Below are 13,406 nucleotides of genomic sequence, written 5' to 3'. Positions count from 1 at the left end.
AGACTTACTGAAACAATAATCAACACCAGAATTACTGTTCCACAGCACATTATTCTGAGAGTCAGATATAAACCAAAAACATGCTGTATAAATTTGTTTATATTAAAAAACACTAAAGATATAGAAGAACCCAGTCAATCACAGAAGAAAAACACACTACCTTCATTAACTACATTAAAATATACTGTATTTACAAAGAAAGCAGTTAGACAGAATCAGACAAAAAAAGTTACAACCCCCCCCCAGCAAAACAGAAAATCCAAACAGCCAGTCAGCATTATGTCAGCTGAAGTAGTTATTACTGAACAGATTTATATCAAAAGCACTTTCACAGCAGTATAATGTTTGTCAGATTACTTGGAGTGGGGGGAAGGTTTATAGCCACTGCTTAGTATTTTATTGTTGTGAGGAAAAGGTGGATTGTTAAACAGCGTATGCTGAGATGTAGTATGTCAATTAGTGATAAAGTCTGGATGACATTTGCCGACCTGCTGACTTTTTTCCCACTGCAATAAAACTGTATAAATAAAGACCAATTTAACCATCATCAAAAATAGCACATAACATTTAGACCACTGCACCCAGAGTCAATCTTTTCTGAATTACAGGAAAATTCATTTCTACTCTTTTAAGAACATTGAGATCTTTTACTACATATAACCACTTTTTTTCCTTCAAAAAAATACATACTAATGTTCACGTATGACAAATTTAGCAACTTTCTCCAGTTTTCATATTTTAAATTATAAATGGCACTGTTCTGATATTCATTTACAAAAGTATTCTAATAAGATTAACTTTGGTTAACCAATAATCCCTTTTTTACTTGCTACCCCTTCACTCAATTTCTCTTTGTTTCTTTACATAAACATATCACCAGGCCAGAAGGACATTTCAGTCAAAACCAGAGCTTTTTGTACATCTGAATGATTGCACAGGAAGTGATTAGCTGGCTGTAGCATCCAACCAAACAGAGCCACTAATACAGTATTAGTAATGATAAGTGACATATAAAGTGCTCCATAAAGTTCTAGATTTAATCCATTTTTATTTATTCTGGCTTCTGTGGGTAGGTACCCTGAGCTAACAGACAAGCCTGAATTAAAATTAAAACTGCAGTAATGAAACATACTCTTATTTTCTTATATATAATTTTATTTATTCTACTCAAAGAGGGTGGGGGGAACAAAGTAGTACTTAAATTATCTTGCCAATATTATAAGTACTGAAATGAACACAGCTAGAGGTAAAACTAGAATGGTATTTTAAACTCAACTTCACACACTATTTAAAAGAGCCTTCCTTTCCTCAGGAGTGGAAAGAGGAAGGTCTGTGGTCAGACAAGAGCTCTAAAAGTCTGGGGCAGAGAGGAAAGTGAACAGAGCTCCAGYCAAGACAGCCAAGAGCAGAGCACTTCTTAAAGCACATTACAACAAATGCAAGGGGATAGGAAGAATTTTCTCTGCTCTCTACTGGCCAACAAAAGATGACTAGGACATGCAACTCTTGTGCTACCCCTTCAATTCAAAAGTTTTACTGGATTTTCAGAAGCCACCTTGTAACAACTGCTGGAGAATTTTTGCTTAACAGGAAAAAAGTCTTTACAGAGAATAACCCTAACAGATACCGTGTTGTCCCTTTCATGGGAAGGAGGGCTGAGATCCAGATTATGGGCATACTTCAAAACAACAATAAAAAAAGACCATGTTGAATTGTTGGGTAGGTGAAGCCAATAAGATTCCTATAACCCTGAAGTGAACCAGTAAAAGCGAGTGGCACGTGAGCATAGATGAACATTGCTAATCATCTCTCTTCAGGTAATAAACAAAGTCAGTTAGGTAAATTCACTCATGTCTTTCATACCTAGACCAGCAATGGTAGATTAGAAGAAAAAAGTTGATTCTGTACAGGAAGAGGATGTCCAACTGCATAATCTAAACTGATTTAATGGATACAAATTATTTTATACATGCAGAGAAAGACACCTGCACATCACAGATCATTCTTTATGTATGTACACATACATACGAGCACACACACACAGATACACACACACCCCCTTCTCAAAACTGCAAGCGGATCAATTTTGCCAAACATTATACAGCAGCAATACTCTCAACTTCCAAAGCTGCTTTTTTAAGCCTTAACCTACCTCAACAATTAATGTCACAAACTTGAAGTTATACGTTTTTATTACAAAACACTGTTCACCATGTGATGCCATTCTTCTCCTCCCCTCCCTAAGCTCCTGCGCATTGACACACCCCAGTTTAAAAACAAAAAAGAAGCTCCAAAGTGAACTAGGCAAATTAAATACTTACTTATCAAAGCTATCACTATATTTTATGAAGCTCTCCAATTTTTCCTTGGCATATTCTACCACATCTGAATGAAGCTCTATTCCATGATTTATCCCAAAAGGTCCTGTAAATAAAAACAGCATTTTTTTTCTTTAAGCACAGCCCAATCACATGGAACAGTATTATACCTTTCATCTGTAAAAGCACTAACATCACATAAAACACTTAAATAAGTCTCCCAATGCAGCTGAACAAAGATATATTTGTATTTGCATTACAGATGTTTAAGGGGAAATACATGATGAGGTAAAAGGCCACCATAGGCTCAAAGAGGGAACTAGGATAGTACTGTGGCAAAACATAATTTTATATCATCAATTTTCTTCATAAAGATGTAGAAAAATGAATCTGACTACATTAAAGTCACTGAGTTAATCCTTTTGCTTCAACACAATTTTGTAGGAAGACAACATTTTCAAGTTATAATTTAGTTTGTATTTTGATATTTAAAGTTTGAAAAGTTTTCTTATGGCACGTTTTTCAGCTTTTGACAATTTGAAGATTTTTTTTTTATTATTATATCCCTTCATAACATCTGTTCTTCTGTTATGCAGGTTCCCAAATCAGAACTTGGGAGCGCTGATTTACTTTTACAATAATCAATTTCCATACAGCACATTGAAGTTGACCACACTTACAGGTTCATTCGTCACAATGCCATTACAGTTGCAACACTGCTTTCCTACAATCAGTATTTGGTATCCAAGGTTTTTTTTTTCAAGTTAATTTGTGTGCCAGAAGTTAAGTTATTTATCAGGAACAGGAGGAAATCATGAGACAGTATTACTAACATTAGTGCACATCAGGAAGGAATCTGAATCAGATAGTTACATTTGCTGTGGGGATTCTATATTTAACATGTACTCATAGCCCAGAGACCTTAGTCACTGGAGCATAGAATTGAGGTAGGGAGAGCGAAGGAGAAGAGAAAGAAAATGTCAATAACATGACACAAAAATTAAATTTATTTCTTCTACAGTATTCTAAATATTTTCTAAATATTTAGGCCAAAAATGTTAGCCAATGAAACAGAATTCAATTTGTCATTTTTTGACAATGATTCATGAAAACAGACCAAGGTTACTGACAAAGGTTTCATTTGGTTTCATTACACTGCATTAAGAGAAAAATCAGTATATGCCACTAGGCTGATCAATAATTACAATTCGTAACATAATTTAGAACATTTTCTGTGTGAAATAAAAATGGATCCAAAAGGTTACTATATACACTGTTTGTAAGGTCTCTGATGGCAGGCAACAGGTAGGCAGATCATGTGAGTGAGATGCCTTCTGAACTTGTGAAAACATATACCTCCTCCTGACACTCATTCATCTATTGCAAGTTTATTGTTTATCACATTAAGAAAAGCAATCAGCACAGTCAATCTCTTCCTAGCTATTTCATTAATCCTCCCTTGCACATTAATAAGCTATAACGTTCCTAAACAGTGCAGTTGCAACTATACTGTTCTGTGGCAACTGCCAAGGTATGCTTTAATTAATATTAATTACCATTCCCTTAACCTTGTAAAGTACTTCATTTGCTAATTTAAAGTAAATTAAAAATGCATCAATGTCCTCCATCTCAAAGTTTTACATGTATTCCTTTCGATACTCAATTTTGAAAAACAATAAAAAAATAGTAAATGCAAATTTAAAACTGTTGGAACCAAATCTGTGAACGCAAGCCATTACTGCATCATGATACACCATATTATTTGAGATGAACAGAAATCAGAGATACATACTCTCTTCTCTCATCAGGAAAAGTTATAGTTGCACACTGAAGCAAAAGAGTCAGCAATTCTCAAAAAGTGACACCAACTCTTCTGTTACTCTCCGAAGTCAACCAGGCTCTTTCAAAGTACTTAGTCTTAACTATGATTTTAACTCTGCCAATAACAGTTAACTTAGTCTCTGTGAAGTGTGGGTTTTTTAGATGTCATTATACTTACAAGTGTTCTTCAATTTCAAATCACTTGCAAATTTAATCTATGTCATTTTGATACAAACAACACAGCAAAAGTATTACTCACTGCATTGTCAACTCACTAKATACCCAGCTGCTGTCAAAGAGCACATGGCCCTCTGTTACTAATTACAGTGCATGCTGAAATTGGTTTTAAAAAGTAGGCTTTTAAAAGTGTATATACTGTTTGTCAGAATTATACTTCTGTTTCTTTTCCTTTGTTAAAGCAGCTGCTCCTTGATTTACAATAAACACTAAAATAAAGAATGATTATACATAACTTAATTTCACCAAAGACAGGCAGAAAACAAAGGCACACACATCATTCATACCTTCCACACCTCAGACTAGCAGTCAAACCACATTACAACAGTACACAGACTTAGGAGATTGGGTACAGCACCACAGAAACATGGAAAGTCTGCTTTTGTATCTGAATCAGCTGGTACATAGTTCAGGAGTTACTGTTTCAGGCTCCTTAGCAGCGTTTAGAGAAGTGTCAGCACCTGAGCTTGCTCTGTGGGAACATGTGCAATATAATTATCATGCTCCTAGGGGGCTGTCAGCCAACCTCCTCCTCTGCATGAGGCAAATCTTTTCCCTTTTAATTTCAGCTACACAAGCATTCTGAAGGACAGGAATTCTGCTTGGTAAGGAGAGGTCAAACCCAGAAGCATTCAACAGCTTTCCAAGAGCCACTCAAAATAGGTTAGATAAATACAGAGATAAGTGCAATATACATTATCTGTAGTTTTGTTTTAAAATATCACCATAGGACAGGATAATGAAACAAAGCTTTCCACAATGCAGAGAAATCGATGAATACCCTTACTCACTACTCCAAGCATACATTTTTAGAGGAAAAAAATGTAGTATTTTCTAATTTTTAAACAAATAATTAACTATAACTCTGAACTTAAGATATTATAATCTAATTAAAAACATCTATTTGAACAGAAACTCTTCAAAAAGGCAAAGCAACACCATTGGAATATACTTTCATTTTTAATTTTTACCTGTGAATGAACACTAATTCCTGTTTCCACAAGAGGGAGCAACAAATCAGCTGCTGGATTTATTTATAATAACGGGAACAAATGACACTGCTGAGGGGGCAAATACTGAAGCTTGTTGTGTACCCATTAGGGCTCTTTAACAACTTGTTATCTATTCCTACCATTTTAAAAATTAGCAAATCAACACTTCACACTTCAGAGTGGTATATGTATATGCAAAACCTGTGTATTGCCTTTCAGCAAGTTTTCTGAAAAGGAAATAAAACTGTATTATACAGTCAGTAAGATTATAGCTGTGAAAACTCCTTACTAAAATAAAAAAAGTTATTTTATGTAATGAAATTGGTCAGTTAAAAAAAAAAGTATTTGCTAGAACACCTCCTCTGAATTCTAAGTGTCAAAGTGAGGAGACAAAAAAAGTTCTCTTTAAGGTAGGTTTTACAGTTTACATTTAGCCAGCAATATCTCATTTCTTCCTTTCTCTACACAGGAAATGTACTTGAAAACAAACAAAAAGTACTAATCTCTTAAAAAAAATTGTTTGAATGCTAACAATACAGATTTATTTTTTCTATAAGTTTTTCCAAGCATCATTAGCCTTCAAAATTTAGATTTTTCTTTTTATGAACTGAGAATCAAACCGGTAACCTAGTATAAGGGCATAAATATGGTATAAACGCAGACTAAAATTTTAGTCCCCATTACAGTTGTTCCTCTATGACTTTTCTGTTTAAGCAACAAAAAGACCGTCTTCTTTCAAATGCAAATTTTAGACAGGCAAACATGAACAATTGCCTCTCTTCCAAAACACTTCATGAAATGTCAGCAAACAACTTGTAGATAACATCCAATACTATAAAAAACACATCTCAGAGTCAGTCTTAAGTATAGCACTGCTACTTTTAAAGAAGTATATGTAAAGTTTTACAAGGCTTGTATAATCTTCTAAAAATATAGGCAGAAACAGTATATTAAAATAAAAATGTTCAAGTTACCTAATATTAATCCCACCATTGTACTCAAATATCCGGTTCCACTACCCAGATTTAGAAAAGACAATCCGGGCTGAAGCTTCAGTGCTTCCATGACTTCAGAATAAATGCAAGGTGCTGACAAGTGTATATTTCCATGCTTCCAGGCCAAGTCTTTATAAGCATTGTCCCTGTATCCTTCCAGATAATAATCACCACGATCAATTGCTCTGAAGGCTTGCTCCACACTCTCAGTGCGAATATACTGAGCTTCTTTCAAGTTATCAATTAAGTCATCGTTGTCTTCTCCAGCACTCACAGCTCCTCCCATGATGAACTTCTATTTAATCCAGTTAGTTTGCAAAATACATCAGAAGGAGCGTTTTCCAAAAAGCGTCAGTGTGCAATGGATCCTCTGTTCTTCTCTCAAAAGCACATCACAAATGAATTCTGAAAGAAAGATATGTTTACACAGTTTGAGTTTCAAAAGAGAAAAACAAATCAACAAGTATTAGAAGGTGACAAAACGTTAGAAGTACAGAATCACTTATATCAGAACTATTAGAGTTAGGATAACTAGCATTTCATCAAAAATGTGCCCTCCAGATTCATGTCCACTCAATCCACTTTTTTTGGCTTAGGTCTAACATGCCAACATGGGCTGTCTACATTAGCCAGAGAGGTGGCATAAGAGGAGTTTACACAGAGAATGAAAACATCTAGTGCTGAGAACCTAACGCTCATTATATACATTTGCAGAGAGGGAAAGTGTCTTTGGACTAGCTCTAGTTCCATCCTGAGAACTAAATGTCCATCAGCAGCTGGAGTACATTCCAATTTAGTTTTATTTGAAAGGAACTGACTTCACATGCTCTGAAATCACTCTGCAGTGGGAAACAAAGCCAGGTTGAGTGGCGATGGCCAGGAAGTGCACTCCAAATGTTCACTCCTGAGCTGAACCACAATACTAGTGCAGACACAACCACACACTGTTCTGTTTTGGATGCAGCAAAAGAACACCTTCTAGAGTATCCAAGCTCCTCCTAATGCTTGCCATATGCATTAAAGGAGTATGGTTTCCTTAAGTACCTAAAAACTTTCAACAGCTTGCCAGCTCTTAGATGACTAGAAAGCTCTAAGTAGTATGTTTACTTCAGAAAACAAATCCTTCAAAGCAGTATTTTGTTCTGCAGTTACTACACTATTCCTCACTAAACTCATCAATTCCAGAGGTTAGCATTTTGAATGCTGCAAGAATTACCAGTGAAATAGCAACAAAATACTGGAAAAAAGGAACACAAGAGTTTAAATCTTGTTTCCAAGAAGACGGCCTACCAGGGTCTGTTTTAAAACCTGAGTTCTGTTTGCAGTTCTACCATCTCTATGCTTATGAATTCTCTCCACCCGTTCATTGATGAATACAGTACCCATAGCACGTTAGATATTAGCATTAATTACAAAGTCTTGCTTAGTAAGGATCATTCAGTCCCCTTAAGTTTAGATAGCCAACAGAAGAAAAAAACATCAGGATTTTGGTCCACATCGTAGCCAACCTTACTTCCCTTTCCTAGGTTTTTTTTTTTTTTTTTTAAAACAGTCTCTCCTTTAACATGCATCCAACATTACACAATTCAAGTCCAAACAAATGTGGATTGTTTTCAAAATCCAACACCTTTGAGAGACTTTTCTCAAGCAGCAGAAGAAAAGACTGGCTTACAAACCTAAAAAGAAAAGAGTCAGGTTATTTTTTTCAAAGGTAACAGTAGAGTGACAAGAGGTATGTATACAAGACAAAACATGAGAACAAGAACATAAGCAGCCACCATGGTGAATGTTCTTCTTTTATGAGCAACAGAAAAACATTAGCCAGAATGACTTCAAGCTATACATGGGACTACTACTCACAAAACACTCACCGCTGATATTTCATTGTACTATTGAGTACCAACAATATTTCAAAAGTTCCAGCTGTCTCTTCAAACCACCGTATTTCACTGAGCATTATTTTTAAAAATATGGACATAATCTTTTTATCTAAGCAGTTCTGCAAATTCCTGTTTTATACATGCCTACTTGTGTAAACGAGTAAGTCAGGAATTTGCAAACACAATCCAGATGCCCAAGGTCATCTAAGTTATCAGAATGAAGCTGGTTCCTAAGTTTAGATCATCAGGGTCAACTGCAACATAATTTTTACAGTAAAATACTTTAAACACAAACAACTTAAACTTCTTAAAACACTCATGAATCCATTTCCACATGTTTAAGAGGTCTTTATCGAAAYAATTTTATTAAGCCTTTCCATAAAGCCAAATGGAAACTTCCATAAACTAACAGCAACTCAAATTTGTGGGTTTTTTTCCCATTGCATCACTAAACAAAGATTTTTGGAGTCTCAATCACTTTTCTGAAGGATTGAACTGCTAACAACGACTCTGAAACAGAGTATTAACACACCTTTGAGAATGAGAATTGTTACCTAAAACATGCTCACCTGCTGGACTACAGTCCAATGACTGAGCTCGCTTTTCTGAAGACCAAACTCCCCCCCCCCCCCCAAAAAAAAAAGCACTAAAATTATTAAAGACCTGTTCTGAGCAGAAAGGGCACGCACAGGCAGAAGTGACTGCAAGTTAGGTAGAAAAGAATATTGCATGGTTATCTCCTCTCCAACTAGGGGTGAAGACCTCAGCTGTTCAGAACTTTAAGCTTCCAATGGAACCAAGCATTAGTATGACTCAGGCATGCATGATTTTTTCTTGCGATTTCCTCTGTTTGAGCAAACATGATAAATGAAGTTTGCTGAACAGGTTACAGATAAGGGTATTCAGAAGAGACTGAAAGATGTTTCAACCACAGTTTGGCTGTAACTATGTAAGCAAGTGAACTAAATAAATGAATATTTCAAAAGTATTTTTCCCCAACCCATCCCAAAATACATATTTTAACAGCATCATATTCCAGAATATTCTTGTAAAAATGCAGCTTATGAGAAAAAAGTTGCCCATTTCAGTATAGATGACAATAGCGTTCACTAGTAGTCCAGTCTTAACCCCTGACTTTTTTCCAGCCTGACAGATAGGTATAGCCTGATAGCTATAGCCTGTATCTGAAACAGCCTGTTCTTAGTGGAATGGCAACATATTCCCCCTGTATTTCTCCAAGGTAATAACCACAAGCTATCAGAAATTCAACAGGGCTTTCTGTACGTTTCTCCACAACAAACAGCTATAAAGCATCTTGTTATTACCAGGGACAACTGGAAATATGCATGTTCCAAGCACATCACATGATTTTAAACACAAACAGAATGTAAGAAGACTTAATACAGGTGCTCAGATATTCTGAAGGTGTTTAGATTTGGTGAGTTTTAGGGCAGGGGAGAAATAGGGAAAGAAAAATGCTGTCACATTCACAGAAGTTCCATTCAAACCATTTTGAATATCCACAATACCAGAGAGAATCATGTATCACCTATTATCACTGAGCCACAATCCACACACATCCGTTCTCACAGGATTTTGACTGTTTTTACTTAAGCAGGAAAGGTAAATACACACGCAAACAGCTACAACTACACACATAGCATAGGCAAAAAGGCATTTACTGTTTGTGTAAGTTACCTACAAAGACAAGCAGCTGCTTGTTTCTCCAGCAAGTTTATTTACTTTGTTACTAAAGTAGATAGATGTTAAAACTGGCTTACAGTTCTTCCTCACCTCATACCAGTACAAGCTGCAACAAAGCATGTCCTTTCCCATACAGTCCAGTTATTTGGAACAGCCAAGAAATCATATGGCACACACATACATGTGAATATTCAGAAGTCAACAGAATTAACTCAGTCTGAACAGGTATTTCACTTTCTAAGTATGCAGAGTTAATTGCTCCAAGAGACCCTGCAGTTGAGTTACTAAGGCTGTGAGTGATGGAAATCAAAACTGCTCACATCTGCTATTTCTCTACTACTGCATGAATACTCATTTTGTGACTGCATAAAAAGCTGATCCCCCAAAGACGTTACTAAGTCTCTGTCATTCAAATGGGATCCCCATCCAAATGTGCCCTCAGACTCAAGGAAAGTCACGATCTGATGGTTTCTGTTAAGAGTATGCAATCATATGCTGAAATGGTTACTTGGCCTTTCCCTTACTTTTTTAAGCTAACATTTTTACTACCCTTCCTTTTGAAAGGATCAAATCCTCTACCTCAATACTGGAAGCCTATATTTTGTGCCATTTTTATCTCCTTTTAATGGTAGTTGTCCAAGAAGGACAACTAATCTTCTCAAAATAATTTCCAATGGGATTCTCAGTTACAATAAGAGCAAGTGATGCAGATGAGTTTCTTGTATATTAAGTCATCGAAATATAAAACATCCTAAGAATAAGACAGTTTATATTTTTAGTGGAATTGCATACAATTAAACTGTATAGGCAGGGCTTAACCTACACTGGAATTACTTTGTGCCACTAGTAAAACAGTGGACTATGAAAAGAAGCAATGAGGAAAAAAATAATAATCAGAACTTACAGGCAGGTAAACTACATAAAGAACAAAACTGAAACATAGCACTGCATTAAGTTCAGATCTATGTTTCCTGGACCACTCGGAGGCTCAGAGTCCTGAAGATCTGGACATGAGAGCTAAACCTAACTATGCATTGCTTAAAGGGTTATTTACCATAGCCTCCTAAGGAAATGAGTCTTGCAAAACATCATACAAAATTCATAAGGAAACCCACACCTCTCATTAATCTGAGGATTGGAATTTTGTTTTAAACAGTTACTTGATGACAGGGAGGGAAAACAATTCAAAGAAGAAAGGGAATACTTGAAGTGAAATTGTTTCAGCATTAGCCATAAAATGTTTAGGCAGTGGTTTATTTAGTATGTTTATTGCTCCACAGTGCAAAGCATTGAACTGACAAAAATCTGTACAACCACATCAGTAACTTTGGATGATAACTATGCTAAATTCAAACTGCAAATCCCAAATGAAGATGTTTAAACATTTCAGCTTTTCTTTTGAATTTCAGCAGATCAAATGCAACTATGAGCACTTCATATTGTGCTCAACAACATAGGACATTGAGACAACAAATCACTACTACACTTAAATTTAAGAGTTTAGCATGAAGCAATCAATTTTCTCAAAGGAATCTAAAAATATTCTGCACTGACATTTAGCAATTTTGAAGAGATTTTGTCAAACAAAAAACAGAAACATGCTCATTTGCTAGAAGATAGTCAAGGAATCCAGGGCAAGTTTGCGAAATTCAGGATTCTTTCTGCAAAACAGGGAACTAGAAGTACTGGGAGTCCCAGTTCTCCTCAGGATTTGTCTTCCGACAAAAGAAGCTTCATTTCTATTTGTTGTTTGGATTGATAGAAATGTTTCCTTGTTGCCCTCTCCATTAATTTGCATAAAATACCAAGTCACTAAAAGATGAATAACTGTATACTACCAGTACTAAGATTAATAGCTAAATATTTCACACATGCAAACTCCAATTTACCAGTCCAGATCATAGTCACAACTTTTTTCCTTAACTACATACATTAAAAAAAAAAAAAAGGAGGGGGGGAGGGGTACAGGGGGAGGAGGAGGGAGAAGAAGGTTCATGGCTACTATAGCCCTGGTAAAATCATGGGGAAGCTGATGACTATCCATCATTCAGGCAGTATGTTTCCATCTGAACCAGAAGCAACTCTTATTAACATACTGAAGTGGGAAGAGGTAAAAAGTCAAACCAAAATAAGTCACCAGACACAATGATCAACCAGCAGGAAAACCTTTGGTGAAAGCAGAACAGTGCACTTCTCAGGATGTACGTATGTGTGTGTCAGGATGTACATGTGTAATCTCCCAGGCATGCTCCTTTTTATTTGTGAAAGAAGGGACAATTTCATTTGTAAAAATATCCCAGGTTTGCTCACATGTCCACAGTTGCAACACACCTAAAAGATAAATTTATCTTCACAGAACACTAATGAATTGTTGAATCAAATGATAGCTAATGAGTTTGAAATAATCTATAGTGACTAAGAAACAATATTTCTCATCATCCCTTCACCCTAAAAAAAAATCCATAATTTTCTTTAGAAATATGTTTAAAAACACTTAATTAAACAGTAAGTGTAACACCAAGCTTCTTGATTAATATGGCTGCCACATTTGATAAACAGAAATACCGCTTGCCCTGACTCCAGAATGCATAAACTACATTCAACCACCAGATGGAGAACTTCACCAACCACCTATGCTCAACTGGTAAGCAGGCAATGCACAAACTGTTAAGAAGGAAAACGGTTATTCTTTCAACTTGTAACAAAACTTTATAGTTTCTATCAGAGAATGTCTTTACTAGTTTCACAAAAAACTATTTTCCCATAAAATAACATTTGCTAATTTCAAAATAACTCACTGCACTAAAACAAAATTAATTTAAGTGTTTTGTAATTTTATTTTCTCAGGGCTTTCTGATATCTCAGGTTACTGGAGTATCAGAGATTCGCTACTGATGGCACTGACCAAGCCTTTCATCTTCATTAATGGTTATCACCCAGAATCTCAAGGCAAAAACGAAAAAGGCTTGATATACACCATGGCACTGGAGGGAGCAGGGAAGAAAAAGACTGCACCCTTACAATCTGCAGTGCTTTGGACTAGGGCATACACAGCAAAGCTGAGTGGCTAGTTGGAAGTGTAGTTGATGACTTCTCCTAATTGTGGATAAACACATAACCCATGGCCAAAAAAGGCGAGATTAAGTAAGGGCAGGGACATTCTTCGCTTCTGTTTTAGTTAACTTGCTTTTGCTTTGATTCTATTATTCAACTACGGTGTCCTACTCCAGCCTCTGCAGCTACAGTTAGCAAATACCCTGCTCAAGAGAGAAATATTTTTGTAAACAACAATACCTAGAAAGTTAAACAAATCAACGTAGATCTTTCAATGGAAAGTGACCTCTCGTGCTGCAAAGAAATATTTTTTAGAGGGACACTTCCCTTCAATGCATTTATGTTTGCCCTCTGAAAGTAAAATTACTTGCTTCTGACACAGGCTAGAGATGTGCAAAGTCAGAT

The 13,406-nt window shown here is 35.9% G+C and overlaps 1 protein-coding gene across 4 annotated transcripts in view; it reads right to left on the bottom strand.

Annotated features, from left to right (window-relative positions):
• PCMTD1 (protein-L-isoaspartate (D-aspartate) O-methyltransferase domain containing 1) overlaps nucleotides 1-13,406 on the bottom strand; it is a 51,624-nt gene that overhangs the window by 19,523 nt on the left and 18,695 nt on the right. For all 4 annotated transcript variants that reach the window (XM_026075846.1, XM_026075845.1, XM_026075848.1 and 1 more), the window contains 2 exons: nucleotides 6,343-6,768; nucleotides 2,322-2,424 (listed from right to left, as the gene is read on the bottom strand). In XM_026075846.1, coding sequence (XP_025931631.1) covers nucleotides 2,322-2,424; nucleotides 6,343-6,649 — 410 coding nt within the window. In that variant the 5' untranslated portion in view covers nucleotides 6,650-6,768. The remainder of the gene's footprint in view (nucleotides 1-2,321; nucleotides 2,425-6,342; nucleotides 6,769-13,406) is intronic.

This window comes from Apteryx rowi, unplaced genomic scaffold (assembly GCF_003343035.1).
Source record: "Apteryx rowi isolate R43461 unplaced genomic scaffold, aptRow1 scaffold_412, whole genome shotgun sequence".
NCBI lineage: Eukaryota > Metazoa > Chordata > Aves > Apterygiformes > Apterygidae > Apteryx > Apteryx rowi.
The sequence above is the reverse complement of the archived record's forward strand: the minus strand, read 5'-3'. Positions and strand labels throughout refer to the sequence as shown.